Source organism: Nuphar pumila, chromosome 12, assembly GCF_984573655.1.
Source record: "Nuphar pumila chromosome 12, dmNupPumi1.hap1.1, whole genome shotgun sequence".
Lineage (NCBI taxonomy): Eukaryota > Viridiplantae > Streptophyta > Magnoliopsida > Nymphaeales > Nymphaeaceae > Nuphar > Nuphar pumila.
The window spans coordinates 32,711,739-32,735,874 of NC_143260.1; the positions used below are offsets into that span (position 1 = coordinate 32,711,739).

Sequence of the window (24,136 nt, forward strand, 5' to 3'; positions counted from 1 at the left end):
ATTTAGAAAGTAACATGAAAAAGAAGCTGCACCTCTGATAGAAACCAGAGTAATTGATATAAAGGAGAAACATGAGAAAAAACAAAGTTATCGCAAAGGGAGAACCATCAGTAAAAAGAAAAAGATGAACATAATCACTTCATGAAACTTCTCCAAAACTGTATAGCTTATCAGTGAGGAGTTGGATAGTTCCTTGCCCACTGTCGCCTTTGCAGTTCCATGTGACTACCGTGTGCTCTTATATTCCCTCACAATATGGTCTTCTAGATTTGCTCTAGACAAGCTTCCGGGCGGAAAATGTCGATCAAATTTCCATGACCTGACGCAGAATTCGATTTCATGTTTCTCGGTGACTTTGGGAACCTGATATGCAAATGTCTTCTGCAGAGAATACTCTGGCTCCGAAAATGGCAAGTAAGCGAACAAGATGATAACAAGTATAGGCAAAAATTTCAGGATTGTCATGAAATTGAAACCAGCACCAACTTCACTTCCCCTTTGCTCCCTTGCCATGTGCCTGGCCCTATAAATGTTTGCAGTATGAAACATTTCTGCTTGTGAACCGAAGAACGATGTAAAAATCTCGTCCGGATCGAAATTCTCATCGAAAAACTCATGCCTAGTTCTTCTCCTCCTCCTCGTTTGGTGGTGCTGGCTGAATTCAAAATCCTCAACCAATCCCATTTGGTCGTACTGCCTCCTGGATTCATCGTCACTCAAGCAGTTGAAAGCTTTTGAAACAATCTTGAATGCCTCGACCGAGCCGGGGGGTTTGTTTTTATCAGGATGAACCTTGAGCGACAATCTGCGGTACGCTTTCCGGATTTCCTCCGCAGAACAGGACATCTCAATCCCGAGAAGCTAGTAGTAGTCCTTGCTTCTCTTGACCTGCCAAATCAACGCAACATGCTCCTCGTCGAAATCACGATTCCGGTTCGAAGAATCGGCGAAAGCTTTCTTTTCTTGATAATTTGAATTCTGATCTGATTCGGAATCATGAGTCTCCCCGGGAATTGCTTCTGCAGAAGCCTCAGAATCATGATTCGCGTTCTCGCAGGCTGTAGCCAAAAGATCATCAACCTGCAGATTACCATCAAGGCGCCGCGCAATCCTAATGAATTTCAGTGCGCGGGATTTGTCGCCGGAAGTGAGTGCCGCTTTCGCGACGCCGATGCATCTCAATGCTTCATCCTTGTTACCATCCATGGATCGCTCCGTCCAAGTACTTCAATCTGGATTCCTAGAGTAACTATACACTTAAGGATTAAATTTTGAGATACCCATCAATTGGAAGAACACCGAAATTCAATCGAATTGGGCAAATCAGAGAGAATTCCAAACACCCAAGTACAGCAGAACGCACCCACTAAACCCTGACTTTGGACATGCACATGAAGCCAAATCACCCAAATTCTAACACGATTCAAACAATACAAACAATAAATCCCCAAAAATGGAACTCTCCGATGATCCCAAACGCCCAGAGATACGAAAATTCCGACCTATACATCCAACGAAACCCTGATTCTTGAATTCGCCATGATTGACAGAATTCGTGAAATTCTGCACAGAAATCGAGATTTCGGGGCCGGTTGTTTGAATATGTGATTTAGACCCACCCGTGAAGTCGTGTCGGTTCGGGTCCATGGGCACAGTCCATGAAATCAAAATCGAATCTAGTTGGATCCGGATTTGGATCTAAAATCCGATATAAAATCACAAAATTGAATCTCATTTGAATAGACTTGGGTTCAGTTGGATTAGCTGCTGACTCAAACCCATGGTTTTTAACATTAGATATTTAAAAACCAGAGCTACTTTTGAAGATGTTTTTGTCATTTAAAACACAACTTAGGGGTGTTTGGGTGCACCCACTTTTCCAGATAAACGGATAAGCTGAGAAATCTCATTATAATATGTAATAGAAAATCTTGCCTTAAGTACGGCTGGCAAAGTCAGCGCGGTTAGATCTCTTGAAATGAACACTGCACCCCGATCTTGAGAAATACCCACCATGCAGGTTGATGTAAATGGTTTGGTTCAGACCTAGGTGAAACCAGACTTGGCCCCTATTTTCGGGTATAGTATCAGGTTGAACCAAGGTCTAATCTGACCCACCATAAGAGAAATCATACCCGGGCCTGATAAGAACTATACGAACCAGACCCGATAAAATACTATTTTTATCATTTTTACATTAAAAATTTGTGGGTCTTAATCAAAACTCGTGTCAGGCCCGAGTCTGATATAAAATTTCACAAACTATACCCGGATTCATGCATTAATCAGACCTTCGAGTCCAGACCTAGGTCTTAATTGGGTCTTCTTATTTATCGCCATTCCCTAAACCTATAGGGTTTATTGAGTCAGAAATCATATGTGGAAGCAGTATCAACACAATTTAATGACATAGATGTGTTCAACATGGTTGGTTTGCTAAGGATGACACGTTGGATCATGTTTTTCAAGTGCAAAAAACATGATTTTTTTAGTACACCATTTTGGTACATTGTGAGTAGGGTGTCAACGGGTCGGGTTTACCCAAACCTTATAGAGTTTGGGTATGGTGACAAATAAGAATACCTGATTAAGACAGGTTTGAACTCAAAAATCCGATTAATACATGGATCCGGTCATAGTTTGTGAATTTTTATAACAGACTCCGGCTCGACCTGAGTTCTAATTAAGACCCGCAGTTTTTTCAATTTAAAAATAATAAAAAATATTATTTTACTAGTTGTGGGTCGGGTCTGGTTCATGTAGTTCTTATCGAGTCTGAGTATGGTTTCTCTTATAGTAGACCCAATTAGACTTGGGTTCGGACTTGATACTATACCCAAAAATCTGATGCAAGTCTGGTTCTACCTGGGTCGGAACCAAACCTGACCCATTGATACCCTAATTGTGGGCAGTGGATTTTTTAAACCACTTAAAAAACTTGCTTACTTGCCATAATCACATGATTAAAAACATGTTTCTTAATAAGATTTGATCTCCAAAAAATTAGATAAATTTTGAAAACATGATTGATTTTTACTCAATATTTTCGTACCTTCAAAATTTACTCTTATATTTGTGTATAAGTTTATTTTAATTTTTATGCAGGCTATATTTTTTAAGTCTCACAATAAAAGTTTAAATTCTAATTTATCGGGAGATATTATTCGTCTAGGTTTTTTGTAATTTTAATTTGTCGCACAACGAATCTAACGACAGAGCAAAAATCATCAAAATTTCGCCCTTGCTTCACCGCTCCTATAAATACCAATCAGCCCTCGGCCGCCTCACCCTTGTGTTCGTTGCTGGAGGCAATTATCGGGTGAGCCATCTCTCTCTCTCTCTCTCTCTCTACCCTAGCCCTATCTTCGAGCGTCTCCCCTCCAGTGGATGCATCTCAGGTTTTCCCAAACGGTTCGAGATTTTCTTTATTTTTTCTTGGGTTTTACTGCTGGAACTCTGAAAAATCGTTTTTTTCCCTTGCTCCACGAGTTTGGTGTGGCGGGATGGTCATGGGTGCCTCGTTTCTTGTGTTGGTGTTTTTGTTTTTCCGATATTGGGGTTTCTGATGGATTTCCTACTCGAACGATTTGTGGTTTATTCACATATTGTACACGGTAGATTTTGAGGGTTCGACGGTTTAGGGTGATTTGGACGTCTTTTGTTTCTTTCGAATTGATGCCCATTTGCGAATTCTAGGTGCTTAGCAATCTAAGGTTTTGTGCTTCAGTGTGCCCCGGGCCTGCTTGTTCATCATAAGTAATACTAACTAGGTTGTATGTTTTTGTCTTCTAGTTTAAAGATTGATTTTTGTTGCCATTGCCATTGTTCTTTCATTGTCGTGGTCGTCGCTGTTGTTGTTGTTGATTTTGCTTATTTTCATAGGACTAAAGGAAAAATGAGTAGTCGATCAAGCCGCACACTTTACGTTGGTAATCTACCCGGAGATATTCGCGAAAGAGAGGTCGAGGATCTCTTTTACAAGGTTTGCAGAACTCCCCACATTTTACTTCTTTTCAAGGATTATTGTGCTTTTCGTTTTGCATTCTTACCATCTTGTTTACTTTTATTATCGGAAGGATTAGCTCCTGTCTGTAGTTAGTAGTGAATAGCATCATCTTTTTGCGAAAAAAATATTGTTTCCGTTATAGTGTTGAACGTTCTTCCGTATGTTTTCAATTTTAGTGTTGTTTCATGTTAGGAAACCAATACAAGGAGAAACTTACGTTTCCGTCATCATTCATTGGGGAAATTCACATGCTTGCATGCGTATTTTTTTCCGTTGATTTTGTTCTTATCATTTTAATATTTGCTTCATTGTTGCTCAAGATGGTTGCAAACTAATTCCTATATTGCCGATTTTCAGTATGGGCCCATTGTTGACGTTGATCTGAAAATACCACCTAAGCCTCCAGGATACTGTTTCATCGAGGTAGGGCGAACTGGTACTCATGCCTGATAACTAGTTAGTTGGGACCGTATCAAATCCAACTTACAGTTTCTTATTTAGTTGGTGTTGCTTCTTTTGCAGTTTGAAGATGTCCGGGATGCTGAAGATGCTATTCGTGGTCGTGATGGATATAATTTGGATGGGCACAGGCTGCGAGTGAGCTTCTGTAGTTGATTTCTTATTTTTATATGTTTTCTGCAGTATCATCCATTGGATATATATTATAACTTTTAGCTTTTACTGTTGATGTATTGTTTGTTATCTATTACTTGATCTGGGTTGTTCAGCATCCACAAGTGTTTTGGTGATTTATTTATCTTTCATCTGTTTAGGTGGAACTTGCTCACGGTGGTCGTGACCATTCTGCATCGACTGATCGGCGAAGCAGTTATAGCAGTGTGGGAGGTGGACGTGGAGCTTCAAGGCGGTCTGAATACCGGGGTGTGTGTTTGAAGTTCTTATGTTTGTTATGGGATATATATTATCTTCATGTTGCTGTTGTTATTATTATTTGATGTTGTGACACGTTCTATTGTTTGCATTCCAGTCTTGGTTACTGGGTTACCCTCATCTGCTTCGTGGCAAGATCTTAAGGTGAACCTATCTTTTTATTTCACTCCGCAGTTCATTTTAATGAAAAACTTCCTTGATATTCATTTTTTACTATCTTTGTTAATACATACTTAAGGTCTTTCTTAACAGATCCCACTGTTTTTCTGTGACATTAGGATCATATGCGTCGTGCTGGTGATGTTTGTTTCTCCCAAGTCTTTCGTGAGGGTGGTGGTAAGCTTTTGTTATTGATTTATTTATTTTGTGTCCTGTTTATTTTTTCAGAGCATTGAAGTTTCATTCATGCAAATGTTTTTATTGTATTTGATGCTATAGCAGTGGGACCTGTCACTGTGCGACACTCATCACTCAACTGTATGTGAAAATGAGCTAGATGTAGAGGCTTTTTGGCAAGATTACATCAATGACACAAGACACTTGTATTTCATTACATGAGGTTATGCAAACTAGTGAAGTCTTCTTGAAATTGGAAGTTTTAACACTTTGGGGAATAAAAAACTAAAAACCAAAAGCAAACAACAACAATAACAATAATTTTTCTAGTACCACTATTACTTCCACCACCACGACTGCTACTACCATCGCTACTGCTAATGCTGCTGCTACTATTACGATTCAAGTTACTTTTCCTGCATGTCCAAGTTAGTTTAACTGAAAATTTGCATAGATGAACACTGCATATGTAGTTAAGTTGTCTTACGAAAAGAAAAGTTATTTTACAGCTAAGATCATTAAGGTAACAATCATGTGGTTGTGTGGCGTCAAAGGGATGATGAAATTACACTGCAAGGTTGCCAAGATAGTTCTGATTCTCTACAATTATTGCCTGTTCACTGAAAAATATGCAACCATTCCGATCTTGTGAAGTTAAAGTGTGACGTTGTCCACTACTATGTCTTGAAAAAGTGAATGCCGATGAGCTGATGATTGTTTATCTTCATTTTTTATTTTGATTGGTGCTTTGGTCTGTTCTAAAACTTTTCTTTCTTTCACTTTATTGGTTTTGTTTTTCTGATACTGCTAGTGAATTTGTGTGACTTTCCTTGTGATTTGTAGGCACAACAGGTATTGTTGACTACACAAACTATGATGACATGAAATATGCTGTAAGTAGCCAATTTATTATTAGATAAGTGAATGTGAAATTTGAAACTAGCATGATTGACATCTTTTGATTATTATAGAACAAAGAAGTTTCGTTAACTGTGCACTTGGTCATGGGCTTATAACTTTGTACCGCTTGTGTTTGTTCAGATTAAGAAGCTTGATGACTCGGAGTTCAGGAATGCATTTTCACGTGCCTATATAAGGGTATCTTCTACTGCAATACTAAAATCTGTTCCTTTGTAGGCTGCTTTTACCCTTGTTGTTGGCTTTTTTTTCTTAGTGTATGTGCTGTATACATTTTTTAAGGTAAGGAAATATGAATCTTCGAGTCGTAGCCGTAGCAGATCCTATTCCAGGAGCAGAAGCCAGAGTCCTGCAAAGCGTAACCGCAGTTATAGTCGAAGCAATAGCCGTAGCCGGAGTGAGAGGTTTGTCTTGCTCTTTGAGTGGTTTTTTATTTTCTAACTTAAATTGTCGGTGGCTCCTCTTGGATTGAAATTAGTTGAGTTGATGTGCAGCAAGTCTCCCAAAGCAAGATCTCCAGCTCGATCTCCATCTAGATCACGATCAAGGTCTGTCTCATCACGTCCTCGTTCTGGATCAAGGCATCGCACTGTGTCGAGGTATTTTTTTCATCAGTTGTAAGTTTCATATGTTGTTGATTTCTGATTCATTTTATGTTCATATCATGTATTCCAAAATTAGCCTTTGGCCCTTTGCCAAACGCAAGGAGCAGCAAGAACTTCCCCATTTGCAATTTAAAACCCTGCTGCGAGTAAATTCTGTTTCTTCACATTAGCTGAATAGGATTCATAATTTCATATTGAAGTGGGATCACTCGCAAGAAAATGATTATGGAAGAACATGTATACATCAATAGGATATGCTTGAGAGATTTGTGATGAACTAGATCATGGAATAGGTCAGGAAATTGGAGTTACTCAAGGAGATTATAAAGATCAGTCACAGTTATTTGCAGCAGTTTAAAAATATCGCAATTTTACCATGATCTGCTCCAGAAAAAGTGTACTTTGAAAAATAGCCTACTTTTGTAATAGGTAGATTTTTTGGATATTTACTTTTCAAGAGTTTTTTTTTTCACTTCTTTAAGGTTTCTCTTTAAATTTAATATATTTTCTATGTTATTGAAGATAATATATGCTAATTCCCAAAAATCAATTAAAAAATGTGATGATTTTTTTTTTCGTTGCCAGGAAAATTTCAATACTGACATTTTGGCTAGGTAAAAAAATCATATGATTTGGCAAGAGGTGTACCTATAAATGGGTCATATGTTATGAAACAGGTTATGTTTACTTTCTATATATGTCTTAACTTCTTCTAATCCTGTAAAAATGCCTAGGTATTTTGAGACATAAAAACATTTTAAATTAATTAGGAACCAATCATGTTCGACGGGATTAGTTATTTTTTTATTAAGATGTAGAGGGCTGCTAAGTTGGTAGAATTGATGAAAGATTGTATGTTAAAAAACATAGCAAACAAGGTTTCTGTTTGACTCGACGAACCAAAGTCTGTTAAGAGACTCCCATGGTCCTATAGTTTACTGTTAAACTGAACATATGTATAGGGGATGGCAGTGGACTGGGGGAAAGCGGGGCCCCGCCTTGTTTGGACCGGGGATGAAGGGTATGAAACAGGGTTGGAGGCCAGTTAAAATCCATCCCTGTTCGGGAATGAAGGCAGGGATGGACGTACACTTTTCCCCGCCCCGCCTCATCCCCGTTTGAACCGGGGATCGAGGACATGAAATAGGGATGAAGGCAGGGGTGGAGGTTAAAATCCATCCCCGTGCGGGGATGGAGGTTCTAATCTTGAGGCGGGGCGGGGGTGGAGACCTTGTCCCCCGCCCTGCCCCACTGCCGTCCCTACATATGTAGTTGTGTCTTATTTGGGTTTTTGCTAATGATCGTTCAATGGTACCTTTTTGTTCACGAACCACGTTAGGAGCAAGATGATGCTTGCCTTTATGCTCCCATTTCTTGATGGGATGAGATGTGAAGCCCCTCAATTTAGTGGCAATATTGTATTGCATGAGAGGAGGCTCTAGATGAAGCTCCAAACTTTGTGTAGAGCTATGTCACATAGGTGCGGGTGTGGCGATGCGACACTTTAAAAAACTTGTGTGCAGGAGGGTATATATATAAATTTTAAGTTTTTAACAGTGAACACCAGTAACACTAATGAAATAAAAAACAATTATCATAATATCATAAAATCAATTCATCATCATGCATGCAATAAATCAAATTAACAATCTACAATTCTATTCTTTATCATAAAAACTAATACCACAATTAAATCAACCTAAATATATTATAGAAACAATCAAATAAGTAAATCAGAAAAGAAATAAATTGTACGGTATACTAATAAAAGAAGCAAACAATGCATAATTACATATCAAAAGTATATCCCACACAATGTATATGACGATGAGGTAATGAATCCTTATAATTTTCTGCTTCGTCATCAAATTCATCATAAGAAGGAAGACTGAGATCAGATAAGTCCATGTTTGTAATGTTGAAATCATGCTTTCCCTCTAAGTCACACTCTTCTAGGTTTACATCCCAAAATTTGGATGATCCTTGTCTGCATTACAAACTCAATTTGAAAATGTTAAATACAAGTATATTTAAATAAAAAAACCAAGAAATAGTCAAATAATTAAGAGAGCAATTAGTACCAGTATTCATCATTGGTTCACGAATGTAGTCGAAGATTAGAATGAATATATACTAAATCCTCTGCACGCTTGCCGGTGAGGTTGTTTCTCTTCATGTTGTGGATTTAGGAATATGTGCTTCAATTTCTTTCACAACAGGATGAACTAGCAGGCTGAGATAACAATCTCGATGCAAGACGTTGAAGAAGAGGTGTTTCTGATCCAAATGTTGACCACCATGTGATAGGATTTGTATTCTCCTCCTCTCTCGCTAGTAATGCCTGTTCATATAATCTCAAAGATGAAAATTTTTCAAATTCTTGTGTGACTTGATTTAGAATATGTGATTCTGGATAAAGTCTTGTCATACACGTATTTTTATGCCTTGATAGTTTTGGGTCTAAATTTTGAGGGACATGACCAATACCACTTTTTTGGTATAATATTTTGGATTGAGAGAATGTGTTATGCAATGCAAATGAGTGTTGCTCTTATCCCATCTTCTCATTAAAATTGAATGAATATGATTAAAAAATTCTAAATCATCCAATACAGGATTTTTTCCTTTATGCTTGAAAACTACAAATCGTATTTTTTCAATTATATTGTCTCATATTTGATAAACTTTGTGAAGCATGGGTTCATCCTTATCAACTTCTCTCAACATTCCCCAAATAGGTTGTGTAAATTGAAGGAAGTATATGACTTTATCCCAAAACTCATCATAAAAAATGTTGTATATTATATAGGTTTTATACATATAAAAACTTTTTGCCCTAATCCCCCTCTCAGCCCATTTCATCGGTTTTTTTTAAAGTCCAAAAATTGGACATTTATGTGCACCCAGGGTCAGTTTGACTGCACCAGGTGCTGCACCCGCACGTAGCATCGATGCGGGTGCGGCACCTGGCTGGCTGAATCCCAGTGACATAGGTGTGGAGCTGATCTGATTGCTTCTCCACCATGGGGCCCACGCTTAGCCACATTACCATCATCACTATGCCCGTAATCTTAAGAGATTCATTTTATTTGAGGGAATCCTAACACAGGCTGCTGGTTTGGGCTCTGGAGGATTTTATTTACCACATGACCAAAAGTTCTGTTTTTTTGGCACTAAAAATATTGCGATATTTTTAATATATCGGCAAATTATATATCTCATGATAATATTGCGATAAATATCGCTACAAAAAAGTCCCAAATTTATTAAAGACAAAAATTGAAAAAATCACTATAATTTAAAAAAAATAACCTTGGCCTCAAAATTTGGTTTAATTCGGTTCAAAAACCAAATCAAATCTATGAGGTTTGCACATTTCGTGAATTTTTTGTTACTTAGTTATGTAGTTAGTTGTTACTTGTTATGTAGTTACTAATTTATTGTTTGTTAGTTGTTAGCTGCGAACTTAGTTGCTCATTTATCAATTTATCTTGTCTATTTTAAGGTCTTTATCTTATTTTTCTTTCATTTTTACTTATTTTTTTTGAATTTTTATTTAAGTTTTATATATTGCCAAGATATTCTCGAGATTTATCAACTTTTGAAAATCTTTTCGAGAATACCATCGCTGAGAAATTACCTTTAATGATACAGGTGACTGTGGGTAGGGATGGCAGTGGACTGGGGGAAAGCGGGGGCCCGCCCCGCCTCGCCCCGTTTGGACCGGGGATGAAGGGTATGAAACGGGAATGGAGGCGGGGACGAAGGTTAAAATCCATCCCCGTCCGGGGGTGGAGGCAGGGATGGACGTGCACTTTTCCCCGCCCCGACCACTTTTCCCCGCAATATCCCCGCCCCGCCCAGCCTCATCCCCGTTTGAACTGGGGATGGAGGACATGAAACGGGGATGAAGGCGGGGATGTTGGATAAAATCCATTCCCCGCCGGGGATGAAGGCGGGGGTGGAGGATAAAATCTTGAGGCGGGGCGGGGGTGGAGGATAAAATCTTGAGGCGGGGCGGGGGTGGAGACCTTGTCCCCCGCCCCGCCCCACTGCCATTCCTAACTGTGGGTGGAATAATAAAATTGTTTCCATATAGATTTTTTTTCAGTTTGAGCATGTACAAAACAAAAATATTGAATTTGTATTTTTCTGAACCATATCCCGTCATTATAGTCTTTTGATCATGTTTATTTCCTTAAGATATTGTCTGGAGAATCATGCTGTCCATTTCATCTGGCTAATAATTTGTTATTGTGTTGTTTCTTTGTCTGCTTTTGAGATTACAATAATCATATAACTGCATTTATTTTAAGCGTGTCCCTTCACTCTCCCCATCTTTTTTTCTTGAGTATTTGTTGTAAAACCAAATTCTGTGTTGGTATTGTTTGTCTTTGACATGGACATTGCTTGCATATCCTTTTTTTTAAAATTCTTCAGGGAATACATTTGCTATGTGGACACTGCTTGGATGTCCAATCCTGTCTTCAGTACATCTGCTGCCATCTTACTGTATTCAGCCTTGTTGGTTTAAATCGTCTGCACCTATCATGCCACTTGGATGTTTTCCGTTTATTTTTTGTTTGGTATATTTTCCTCTACTGGTTAGAGTTCCAGACGTTCCTCTCGTTTGGCTCCTCAGTTTTAAAAAACTAAAATTTTTCCTCTCGTTTGGCTCCTCAGTTGAACAGCTGAAATTTGTTTTCATCATCAGTCCATTGTGAGTTCATACAACAATGCTATGTGTAGTCTGCCGTGTTCCTTTTTCCTGCTTGGGAAATGCTTAATATATCAGATGTGAAGACATGGTGAAGGCACAAACAAAAGACAGTGATGATCTGTCTTGACATGTAATGCCATGCTATTCTTTACATCTGCTATTTTTGACATATTCCCTATCCTTAACCATTAAAATGTCTCTGCTAGAAGAAGAGGATGGAGTGTGAATTTAAGCACCGTGGTTCTCGCCATTATCACCCCGTGTTTTTGAAAGCTGTCTTGTTTTCCTGTTTATAGATGAGGGCTTAAGCGGCGATTTGGGATTGCTTATTAGGAACTTGAAGGGATTCGTGCAAATGCCTGCAACTCTTTTTGGTTGTGGAGGTATGCTGGTTCATAAACCGAGCAGCTTTGACAATCAGGAATGAATGTTAATACTTTGTACATTTTGGCATAGTGGCGTGCTCATAGGAGTTAAGTGACACGAGGAATGGATAGCAACACTGAAAGTGGCATTGAGGACTTGCCAACTTAATTATCCTGTCATCTTCATGCTAATAGTAGTCAAGCTCAGGATTGCGGGGTCGTACTGGGAGAAGTACCTCTCTTTCTTATCACGGGATTCCTACTCATCATTTGATTATGGATAATTTAGTTGCATCACCAGTGAGCAGTACTGCTGTTTATTTTTTTTTTTTGACGTAGAGTTGTAGCCAAGTCTTCATTTTGTAGACATTGGTCAATGCTACTAAAGCATATCTTCCCCTTGTTCAAATTGGTGACTGTGGAAGCTGCCTCGAAGCTTTTGGATGAAGGTCTTAAAGCTACTCTGTGGATATTAAACTCAGTTATTTGTGGAACTTTTGCAGATCAAGGTCCAGGTCAAGGTCCCCATATGCATCTGTAAGTGATTGTTTAGACTTTAGATTCTATCCTCCGTTCTCGTTTATTTTCTTGTTTTGGAAGTGTTTTTTCTTCACTGTGGTTTGTCAGCCTCAACGTCGTAAGCTAGTGAGCAAAAGCCCAAAGAGGCGTAGCCCGAGCAGAAGCCGGAGCTTATCCCACTCTCATTCGCCTGCTGTGAGTGTAATCTTGGAATTTAATGGTTCTTGTTTTATGGTTTTTCCATGTTATTGGTGACACGCTAATTTATTTTGCAGGCAAAATCTGATCGGAGCCCATCTGTCGATTCAAGAGGCCGTTGATGGATTTGGTAGGCTAGAGTTTATTCAAGTTGGAGTCAAGATGGGCGGTTAGAGAAAGGCATTTCTGGCCGATGTTATTGCATATTAATGAGATATTGATGCTTTTGAATTCCAAATTGGGAACTTTTGAATATTTGCATCTCAGGCAGGTGTTTGAAAGTAGGCCTTTCAAACATACCGCTTGTTTTCCTGATTGGTGTTTCTGCCTTTACCGTAGTTTTATACTGTATTTCGTTGGATGTGGCTGTTGAACAGAATAGTAGATCATATACGTGCTAGTGTTATTTATTAATGCTCTGGTATTCTGCAGAAATTCCATTGCTAGTGTTTTACTCGGTGATTTGAAATTGCTGGAGGTGATTGTTATGTGTTTGGCAGAGTCGTCTTTGTCTTGCTCATCTTTTCTATGTTTCTTCTGATTTTCACAAGTCATGCTTCTTGCAATTGCATATACACTTCCTTTAGATGGTGGATTTCATACTTTGATTGCTAGAATTCTCCTTGTGAATTTAATTGATGGGGCAGGAGGGATACATAATGTCCTAATGAAAATGGATCTAGATTGCTTGCTCATTTGAGTTCAGGTAGTGCAATGCATGTACTGGGCCTGATGCATCTGTGATATAACATGCCTGGGCTAGGTCTAGACTGGACAGCAGGGCAACTGGGTCTTGTCTGGCTCAGGCCTGATGGTATTATATTGTTGCGCTGGTGTCCGTGAAGGCCCAACGAAATTTTTTTGTAGAGCCTGTATGATACATAGCGCTGGATGATATTGTCCTGTCTACCACAAGTGATCTTGATCACCTTTATGTGATCTGTGGGATCCCAATGAATTTCCTGCCCTAGAGGGCTTTGTGCTAGTAATTTAGACTCGTATCTGGATCCTATAAAGTTGGTTGATTGGTACTTGCAGAGGCGCCCCCTTTGTCCGAACCTAACTTTTTTTGGATGATCCAAGGGAAAACCCTCCCATCGCTGACTTCACATTGGCTGGCCTCCGGTTGGTAGTATACCCAGCTTTGACCTTGCAGTAAGGGATGTCACCCATGGGTTTTGAACTTGTACGTTCCATCAACTTGGTGACACTCACAAGTCGCGGTCTGGATCAGGTGCAATATGATTGCACAAAAATTTGTGAATTAATCACCTGATGGAGGGTGTTCAGGTGCTTAATGCACATTTTTTGCTTTATCATATTGCCCCCCTGATCTTTTCACCAACTGCCCCTACCATATTAGGGGAGCTCTTTTGGGCAAGGCTCCATTTGAACTTAATGACCACCAACTCCAAGTGAGCACGATGATAACCATGTATGGTCAATCTAAAGTAGTGGTTGTTAAAGATTCAAAAAATCATATATCGATCGATACATTTTGAACTTCATCTTGACCTTAGTCAAGTTTACCGTGTACATGTTGAAGAACCGAAAGGCTTGGTTCATTGTTTGTAAAGTAAATAATCCAAGAGTTTGGTTTGCAAGCAATATCTTTTTTTCTAAGTTGGCTTTAGATTGGCTCAATAGGTCTGGTGGTCAAATCATATTACTTCTAGCTTTGAATCTATTCAGCACTGGCGCCCTCAAGTATTGAAACAAATAGCTCATTTATTTATATTTGAGATATTAAAACAAATAACTCATTTATCTTTTAGACATCCAAACCATGGTTTAAACACTGACCAAGTCAACCCAGTGAATGACTCAGAAATGAACAAAACTGGCTGAGTCAGTCAAGTTTTAGCATGATTTGGCCAAGTCAGCCCATGACCAATCCGGGTCATACATATATATTATATTTTGTATTTAATTACATATATTATATAAAATATAATATAAATATTATATATAAAAAATTGGTTATACATATATTAATAAAATTAAACATAAAATATATTATAAAAATATTATATAATGCATATTGTATACAATATATTAGTAACATACCATAAAATATACATTGTATATGCATATATTTAAATATTTTAATAAAATATAAAATTAATATTACCTGGCCGAGTCACAAGTCAATCAAGAATGAGCCGAGTGACTAGTCATTTGATTTTAAAACTATGATGGAAACAACTAGTTCATTTATTTATTTATCATTATAATTATTGTTTTACGTTTTATCAATGGGCTCCATCCGGTGGTATGGGATGATGGAACAGAGAAATTCAGAGTAGTGCAACAATAGGTTAATATTTGGTGCTATTGAAAGAACCAAATTATACGAAACTATTGAGCTGAAAATCACCGGTTCAAGCTTTATCAACTCAATCTGGCCACATAGATGTGTTTATTAAGGTTTGTTTGCTAAAGATCAAACCTTGAATTGTGTTATTTTGATTCAAAAATATGATTTTTTTAGTCATTAAATTTTAGTGTAATGTGGACTGTTAATTGAAGCACTTAAAAAACCCTGCTTATATTTAACAATTATAAGATTCAAAACTTGTAGATCATCTATGATTTTCAGCTCAATAGTTCCATTATAAATTGGTACCTTCGATAGCACCAAATATTAACCCCTCTTAATATACATAAAAAAAAGCAGTATTGTCAATGTCGATGCAAATCAGCTTGGATCGGCCCATGCTTATCCTATTGTCCCAAAATTGATTCGATACGGGCCAATTCAGTCTTCAGCGTATTTTTAATATTGTTAAAATGTTTTATTTTTTAATGAATTTTATATTTAAAAAGGTAAAAATGGCCGATTCAGCTTTTGATTAGGTTCGAGTCTGTATTGACTGTTTGTTTCAAAATTAGATTGAGACCCCAAATCGATACTAACGACATTTCTACTAATGAATCAGTTGAGATTGTTTGACCTTTCAGTCTTAGGGCCCAAATGTGATTTCAAATACACTCCTCGCTTCACTCATTTTGTTTTGAAAGGCAATCTAGGCTAAGTCCGACCCCTACCAGTTATACAACTATACCATTGAGTTTTGAACCTACAACGTCTCAACACAAAATGACGTGCATTAGCTGCTCCTACCAGACAAGCGGAGCTGCCGTTGGTTCTCTTCACTCATATTCACTTCAATGTTTCTTTATGCGACACAAGCTGGGTGATTATTGGATTTTCTAAAGATCTTGTGACTGCAAACCACAAGCCACTTTCTCAAGTTATTGAAGCATAAAAAAAGCTTCCTTGTGATTTGTGATTTTCACTTGAGAATGTTTATCTTTTTTTATTTTTTTTTGATATTTGCACAAAGAAACCACCCGTAGACTCGTACTTACGTACGATTGCTGTCCTGATAGCGAAAAAATCAGGCCGGTCCCATCCTGCTACGCCAAACTAGACCTGAATCCTCGGACCTAAAGATCGCAAGAACGCTTCCACCCAGAGCCCGAATCCTCGTCTACTCTTTTCTTGATTTTTCATCTTGAAAAACCATAGATTGCAAACTCTATACTAAAATAGTGAAAAGATCGGGAGAGAAATCGGTGAGGCGGAGAAGAAATGAAGATCGGCCGCCCAATCTGCACGTTTGATCAAGCTACCGCTTTTCTTTTTGGCCCTCTTCTTTTGATGCCCTAGAGTCTCAAACCAGAAGCCGAAAATCGAAAGTAAACGAGAGAGTAAAGGCCCAAAAACTTGCCGTTTCTCTACGGGATTAGAAATCGAACGAACCCATTGGCTCTTCCAATTTCCCCACTTTTTTTTCGTTATCGGAAACCCTATATTCCCGTCTTTTGATCAGAAACCCTAGACTAGAACCCTTCATATAGGATTTTTTTTGGCTTCCAACGTCGTTTCGGGTGACTATCAGTGTAACCCAGAAGAGATAAAGTAGGAATCGATGAGATTTGGGCTGCATTTCTCTACTGGGTTTCTGAATTTCTTCCTTAGAGGTGGAGATTGGTGAGTGGAGGGCTCGGAAGAAGTAAGAAGAGGTGAAAATTTGAAATGGGTAGGAGAGATTCGGACGCAATCGCAATCCCCACCTTCTCAAATCTCTCCGACGACATCCTCCTCAACATCTTCTTCAGATTGGAAGACGACCCGCGCCACTGGTCGCTGCTCGCCTGCGTCTGCGCGCGATTCAACGCCCTCATCCGTTCTGTCTGCTGCAAAACCAAATGCTCGTCCACCATTCCTTCCATCGTCTGCCATCTCTTGCACAGCTCCAGTTCTGATCTGGTCACTCTTTTCTCTCTGCCTCGTGTCGATTGCGACGGCGGAGGGGAAACGAAGCAGGAATCGGAGGCCGAGCCGCCTTGTTGGTGGTCTTCCCTTCAGAAGGTTAATGTCTGCTGCCCGGGCCTTCTTCATGCTGGTGTCCTTTTTGATTCCTGTGACTTTGGATTGGAGAGAGCCATTGTCCCAGATCATGGTTACATCGTGACTCAGAGGAAGTCCTCTAATTCGTCACCGTCTTTTCGCGAAGGATCGAGTGATTCTGTAAGCCCCCCGTGTTCTTCTGATGGAAGCATGTCTCGGTCTTTATTTGCTGATATTTTCTTTGATACTGTGCATGATGAATCTGAATGTAAGAAGATGGATGATGGGTCGCGCAAAAATGGCATGGTTGAATCGGATAAAAGCTCCAATGTGCATGGCAAGGTGGTGTGTTTTGATGATTCGGAGATTGGCGGGTGCGAACCTAAGAGGAGGAAGAAGTTTCGATCTGTAAATGCTCATTTGGCAAGTGGGGTTTGGAATTTGAGCAGAGAGCAGGGAAATAAACTGTTAGCTAGCAGGTTTAGGGGTGATTACCTCTACATTTGCGATTGGCCGGGTTGCGAACATGCTGAAGAGAGGAGGAACTATAAGGTTTTCAGGGGAGTATTTAAGAATTTTAAGAGGTCTGGGGTGTGGAGGAGTATTAAGGACTCAAATGCTAGGAAGGTTGGCCTGAATTGTGCATTCTGTTCATGTGAAGGCACTTGGGATTTGCTCTCTTGTTTCTGTTTGAGGAGGCTGCGGGAGTACCGTGACGATGCGGAACCAGTTGTGCGGGCATATGTATGTGAAAACGGGCATGTTTCTGGTGCATGGACCGACAAGCCTATGTACACGTAAAAGTGGAATATCTTATTGTTTGATGGGGACCTCTCTGGTGCTTTTGAGTAGATCTTCATTTAATTTTCGAACAACATAATATTAGATGTGCCATTGGTTTCAAGGGAGGGTTACGGTTGTGTGAGATGGCAATAGTTGCATGTTGTCTTTTCGTTCTTTTTTCGGTATTGTATTATGTGAAAATATCAACTGCTTGCTGTTGCTGGTTTCCTGGTGGTCATGCAATTCTTGCCGACTAAGAGGATTTTTTTGTTATTTTTCTTCAGTGGATGCTTTGTTGCATTTTTCTTCAATGATTTATTTGCTGCTCAATTGTATTAGAGTTCCTTTCCTATCATTGTATGTCTGCGGGCTTTTGGTTTATCTCTCTCTCTCTCTAATCTTCTATGTCTAATTTTTTAGGCCATGATGTGGTAAACACTTTATATATTTCATCATGCCAAGAAGAGCAGGTTTAGGCGTTTTACTGGGGATTGTTCTGTTGTAACGAGTTGCTTTTGTTTGATAGTCTTGGGAATATTCCCTGGTGACCACTCCAAGGCGTGGTTATTAGTTTAGTTTTTGTGTTAGTAAATATGCACTATAAATATGAGTTTGCTTTAACATAATTGTGAGGAAAGGATTGATATGAAAAATCATTCTCTAACAAAATTATTGTTCCTCATTGTTACGAAGATACTTTTAGACATCTGGATTGGTTTTATACTGTGTATTTGAGCTGCTTAGGTTTGGTTGTAGCAATATCTCTGTGTGTGTGTGTGTGGAAAGAAAGGAAGCGTGATGAAAGAATCGGACTCTATGAATCAGTAAGCTTAGTTAAGAATCCTCTATCTGAAAATCTGCACTCATCTTTGTTGTCCGAATGCTTATTATCCTATTGGAGAAGTTCTCATTCCTCATGTTCTAAAAGACCAGTGCTGTAATGAGATACCTCTACTGGATCTAGCAGTTAGTTTTCAGCCGCAAGAAAGATTTCTAATTAAGCTGCAGGAACCAAAAGTCAATTGACTGTAGATGAGGGAACAATTCTGTCTAAAGACTCTAAACAGTTCTTATAAATAACTATTGTTTGCATTTAGAATGGGTCATGCGAAAATGCCTATTGGTTTGAGTAACTACATCAATATGTAGTGACTTATGTGGATATAATTTTTTGGCAGTTTAAACTAGAGTTACTGAAAGCTTCTTAGGTAAGTGGGAAGCATGCTTCCCAGAAACTCATGTAGGAAGCACAATAATCTTCGCTTTCGAAACTTCATGAGAATCTTGATTCATGCTTTTCACATGCTTTCTATATGCTTCTCTCGTGTTTCTTTTCATAATTTTCATGTGCTTTGATAACACATGAAATGCATATCATTTTATCACACATTCATTATATGGTTTCATGGCATAAGTATCCATGTTTGTGATGTTTTAGGTGTAAAGAGGCTTTAGTTCGAATTTTGCTCAAGACCAACTTAAAATGAGAGAGAGAGCTATTTCAAGGTAATGGGTTTGATTTTTGAGGAGATTTAAATCCAAATATGACTTGAAGCCTTCACCATGGACCTTAGATCAGATCGATACTCAAACCCATCCAAGATCCAAAGATCTAAGGTGAGAAAAGTCTGAATCACCCTCAAAGATGGCGTCAAGAGGTAAATTATAATTTTTAAAAAGTTTAAGGTGGTTCTTGAAAATAACTTAACTGATGGTTGTTTTAGAGAATAGATGAAAGTTTTTATATAAAAAGAAAGCTACAACAAACCTAAACTCGTCCAGCAACCTTGAAAGTCGTGCTTTTCTTTTTTCATCGTCTTCTTCTTCACGTTTTTCTCTTTTTGTTTTCTGCTGAGCATGATTTGAATGTATGAAAATAGAAGTGCTCTTATTTTTGGAGTTTGAATTCCATGCTAGTCATGGTAGTAGTTAGCGGGATATTGAAGTGTGTTTGCTTTTGACATTGTTGTGGTATGAATGAGTGATTGTATTGCCATGTTTGATGTGATTATTTCGAAATGTGAATTCTGGCTAGACAAAGTGATGTTCCTTGGTCATGTAATCTCAAAAGAGGGTATCACAGTGGATCCTGCTGTTATCATCGCAAAATTTTTTCCTCTCTCTGCGAGAGAGAGAATCGATTCTACGAGTCAAACATGATACATTAATTGAAACATGTTTTCATGATACAATTTCACATAGAAGGCATAATCAAATTGAAAATAACTTCATGCAACTTGCTGCAGCCCTCTTTTCTACTTATAGAAGGATCGAGATTGACATTTTATGTATAAATAAACTATACGGGAATGTCATCGATGCCGAAGTCAGTTTTCTTTATTTGTAATTCGGGTAGAATAATTTAGTTTTTTTTTTATTATTTTTGGGTGTTGCTTCATGTTATTCAATATATTAGTGTTAGTTAGGTCTGGTATGTGTGTGTGAGCGTTGTTTTTTCGTCAAGAAAAATAAAAGTGTTTTTTATTTAGTGGTGATCGGTAGCACAATCTTTTTATATTGACCGTTAGTATAATCTTATTGTTTTAGTTTTAGTTTTTAAGTAGTGTTAAATTAGATAGATTTATTGTTGATTATTTGATTAGTTGTTGATTTTTTTTTCAGTTCTTAATTTTAGTTAGATTTAATTTGTATGAGTTTTTAATTGTTAGTCTCACGAGCTTTTTGTTATTTTGATAATAATCTTGTTAGTATATGTATAATTGTATTATTTTGTTTTGCAGGTAGTTTCTCTTAGAGGTTGCTTCCTTGAGGATATCTACCATTGCCTCTTTAATTGTCTCGAGCTTAGTTTAGGATTTGCTTTCATTTTAATCGTGTTTACTTTTATTGCATTGTTATTGCAAAGATAGTGTAATTCTTTTATTTTCTTTTGAAGTGTTAATAAAGTGAAGTTTTAAGTAAAATAATATACCTTATTTCTTGTTTTTTGAGGAGACAATTTGATTTGTCATTCTATACGAGTGCAAGGTCTGGTTTTACATTTATTATTTGGTGAGCAATTCTTGTTTAAAAATAACCATTTGCAAAATCACACCATGCTTCCTCTTTTGCTTCCACTAACTTCCCATGTGTTTTCTCTAAATTGGTAGCCTGTGAGATCTTAACAAAATTTTTAAAATCAATTTATTTTTTAAAATTAGAAAGAAATTTCACAAGGTACAAAAAAATTTCAGTTTATTTTTTTAAAATTAGAAAATAATTTGGCTCTTGTATTGCAAAATTTTTTAATTGCATCGCGCTAGTATTGTAATTTTTTTTCTTGCAAAATCTCAAAATTCCTTTTGCAGAAAATTCGTTGAAAAAATCTCTGGATGGGGCCAAATGTAATACCTACGATTTTTTTTTTATAATTATTTAATGAATAAAGATGAATTTTATATTACAATTGTAGGTTTACTTTTAATTTTTATTTGAATTAGATTTTAAGTTGAATGCTAATTTGAGTTTGAATCTCAATTTGATAGGAATTTCATTTGAGATTTAATTTTCATTTGAAGTTGAATTAATTTTCAATTTGAGTTTTCATTTAATTTGAAGTTGGATTTGAATTACACATGAAATTTGAATTTGGTATTAAATTGAATTTGGATTTAAATTGAATGTGAATTTAAATTTAGCAATTTAATTGGATTTAGATTTGAATTTGACGTGGAAGTAATTTGGATTTCATTTGAATATGGATTTAGTTTAGGAATTTAATTCTTGGATTGGATTTAATTTTGACTTAATTAGGATAGAATTTTAATTAATTTAATTCAATTAAGTAAATGGGATCTCTAGGGTGGGGGCACCCCCCATGTGGGTCCACCCTACTTGTTCAATGTCCACTACTTTCTCAACTCCTTTCTACCTTAATTAAAGTCAAAATGTCAAGTTAGTTGCCTAATTTAAGAAATAGGTTTATTAGTTAATGTATTTGAAAATTTATTTGGATTTTTAATTTGTACTTAATTTGGAAACACATTAAGAATTTGTTAATTAAGATAAATTCATAGGGTGGGACACCTCCTAGGTGGGCCCCTCCTACCTTTTTAGATGTTATACATTAATTAAAGTCAAATGTCTACTAGTTTTCTAATTTATTAAGGAACCTAGTTGGCTAAGATATTTAGAAGTTAGTTTTGAGAGTCAAATTAGCTTAGGATTATTAACATATACGTAAATAGTAACAGGGGAATAAATTTGAGAAGCTTACCTTATGGGCCCCTTCACATTCACCCTATCTGTCTCATTAATTTTCTCTTTCTCTCTCTTGCCCACCTCTCTCCCTTTTTTTTCCTTCTTTCTCTCTATCACACGCCCTCCTTTGAAGGTGTTTGAAGGCTGTTGGTGTTTGTGCACATAGGAAGTGCACATATGTAGGAGAAAATCTGTCGATGCTCACGATTATGAGAGAAGCCTTTTTCCAATTATTTTTTGAATTCGAAGCAGGTACACTTAGCCTTGCTTGTGTACATAATACTAAGATACATATGCATGTTGTAGTATGATCCATAAATGCTTATCAATATATATATATATATATATATATATATATATATATATATATATATATATATATATATATATATATATATATATATATGTCGGCTAAGCATAATGAAAAGGCTGATATCATATTAATCATGAAGGTTATCTTTAAAACGATTTTTGAGAAAATCAGTTTTGGAGAAACCAAATTGTTCTTTCTTGAAAAACATTTTTATGAGTGTTTGATTTTATATTATGCGTGAGGTTTATAAATAGTCCATGCTAGAATTGATATTAGTTGTGTGTGATTGAATTTATATCTAAAAGCCTCAAGTGTGAAAATCTGTTTTAGTGTTCTTTGATGTTTTCTTTTGAAAAAAAATTGGTTTATGTTATTTTGATTTATTGTTTAGCATGACATTCATGTATGAAGAACATATATTAGATTAAGTTTATGGTAGATCTAATATTAGCTGTTTATGTCTGATTTAAAAATCTAAGAATAAGATCTATTTATGAGAAATTGATGCCTTTGAAGAAAAACGTGTTGTTCCTATGCAAATAGGTTAGATTCTTGTGGTTGCTTCATGTTATGAATTATATTTCTATAACTTAAGCATACTAAGATCTGTACATGTATGTATATAATGTGTTATGCTTTTTATGTTTCCTTTATGAAAAGTATGAAATTCTATATGTGCTTCTTAAAAATGCATGTTATTCTATTATTTTTATTTTGACAAGTCTGAAAGAAATTTATGGTTCTCCAAAAAAGTGAATCAATTTTTTTTTTTTAAATTTTAGAGATGTTCTAAACATGTATGAGAAATTTCAATTTTTTTTTTGGGTTCGTTTAAGGTCTAAATTGAGAGATATGACCTTTGCAAGTCAACATGATATTTTATGATGTCTGCATATTTTTGTTGGTTTTATTGCTTCTAAATTATTTAAGATTTATGGTCAATATTTTTATGTGCAGTAGTTTATATAATGATAAATACAAAACAAAAATCTTGTGCACTGATTCATTAATGGTTAATTATTAAAAATTATAGAAGTTTATTCCAAAACTTAAAATTTTGGAAACACAGTTTATTCAAAAACAAAAATAGACTACAGTAAATGAATTTTAATTCTTTGCTGATATGGAGTTTAGACTTGATTTCTTTTGAATCTTGTGTCAGACACACCAAACTAACTACAATAAAAATTATAAAATTTATTTCATTTTGTAAATTCGTTGGTTGATATTTTTTCAAAAATATCGAACCAGACAGGTCTGTTATATGAACAAAAATCTAGTTTAAGTTAGAGATTTATTATTCCTTAGTTCAGAATGAGTTTGATGCTAAGTTTTCTCCTGTAGACAACTAACACATATATGCATTTATAGTGAAAATTTTAGATTTAAATTTATTGTATACAAGTCATGTCAGAATTTATACTGACTGATAAATTATGTTCATGTAGTTCCGAATTTGGAATTCTTGTTTGCGTATATGTCATTATTCCGAAAGTGAACTAGTTGGACATGAATGTGTTTTAAGGCTGAACTAGATGGATACACACTGTTAGAGTGTAGTGTGTGGGCTTAATGGTGTTATATGGTTATGCATTTAATTCATAGGATATGATTTTTTTATACAATGTTAAAATGAATTGCATGCTTTGTTAATATGCTTGTATGATGACATGATATGAAACATAATGATTTGACATGTAGTATGAGGTTATGATATGCAATATGATATGATGATATGCATATTGATGAGATATATTGTGGTTATGTGCTATGAGACATGGAATGCATGTTTGCATATGTGAATGCTTATGAATGAATTTATGGTTCAAAGAACCGATTTAGTGCTATAAGAGCACAAATTTGATATGTTGCATATGCTTATAATTAATGTGCAATAAGACATGAAAATACATGCATGCACATGT

General features: G+C 36.7%; 3 protein-coding genes across 6 annotated transcripts; 2 read left to right on the forward strand and 1 right to left on the reverse strand.

Moving 5' to 3' along the window:
• Positions 1 to 225: 225 nt before the first annotated feature.
• LOC149820589 (chaperone protein dnaJ 49-like) lies at positions 226 to 846 on the reverse strand. Its single transcript, XM_089981830.1, has one exon. The coding sequence runs from the start codon at positions 844 to 846 to the stop codon at positions 226 to 228; it is 621 nt and encodes a 206-aa protein (XP_089837956.1).
• Positions 847 to 3,292: 2,446 nt separating this feature from the next.
• On the forward strand, positions 3,293 to 12,993 carry LOC149820590 (serine/arginine-rich-splicing factor SR34-like). 4 transcript variants are annotated; one of them, XM_089983296.1, is made up of 14 exons: positions 3,293 to 3,319; positions 3,883 to 3,982; positions 4,364 to 4,429; positions 4,529 to 4,603; positions 4,780 to 4,888; positions 4,995 to 5,041; positions 5,176 to 5,233; positions 6,077 to 6,126; positions 6,275 to 6,331; positions 6,434 to 6,555; positions 6,646 to 6,750; positions 12,345 to 12,378; positions 12,469 to 12,555; positions 12,636 to 12,993. In XM_089983296.1, the coding sequence occupies exons 2-14, from the start codon at positions 3,896 to 3,898 to the stop codon at positions 12,678 to 12,680; spliced, it is 942 nt and encodes a 313-aa protein (XP_089839422.1). In that variant the 5' UTR covers positions 3,293 to 3,319; positions 3,883 to 3,895; the 3' UTR covers positions 12,681 to 12,993. The 4 variants fall into 4 exon arrangements, 3 of the variants coding, with proteins under 3 accessions (XP_089839422.1, XP_089839424.1, XP_089839423.1); XM_089983297.1 differs by having other exon boundaries at positions 3,299 to 3,319; positions 3,891 to 3,982; XR_016426674.1 differs by lacking the exons at positions 12,345 to 12,378; positions 12,469 to 12,555; positions 12,636 to 12,993 and adding exons at positions 11,773 to 11,859; positions 11,933 to 12,073.
• A 3,482-nt stretch (positions 12,994 to 16,475) lies between these two features.
• Positions 16,476 to 17,967, forward strand: LOC149820591 (phytochrome A-associated F-box protein-like). The gene is made up of 2 exons (XM_089982820.1): positions 16,476 to 16,834; positions 16,907 to 17,967. The coding sequence occupies exons 1-2, from the start codon at positions 16,601 to 16,603 to the stop codon at positions 17,714 to 17,716; spliced, it is 1,044 nt and encodes a 347-aa protein (XP_089838946.1). The 5' UTR covers positions 16,476 to 16,600; the 3' UTR covers positions 17,717 to 17,967.
• The last annotated feature ends 6,169 nt before the right edge of the window (positions 17,968 to 24,136 follow it).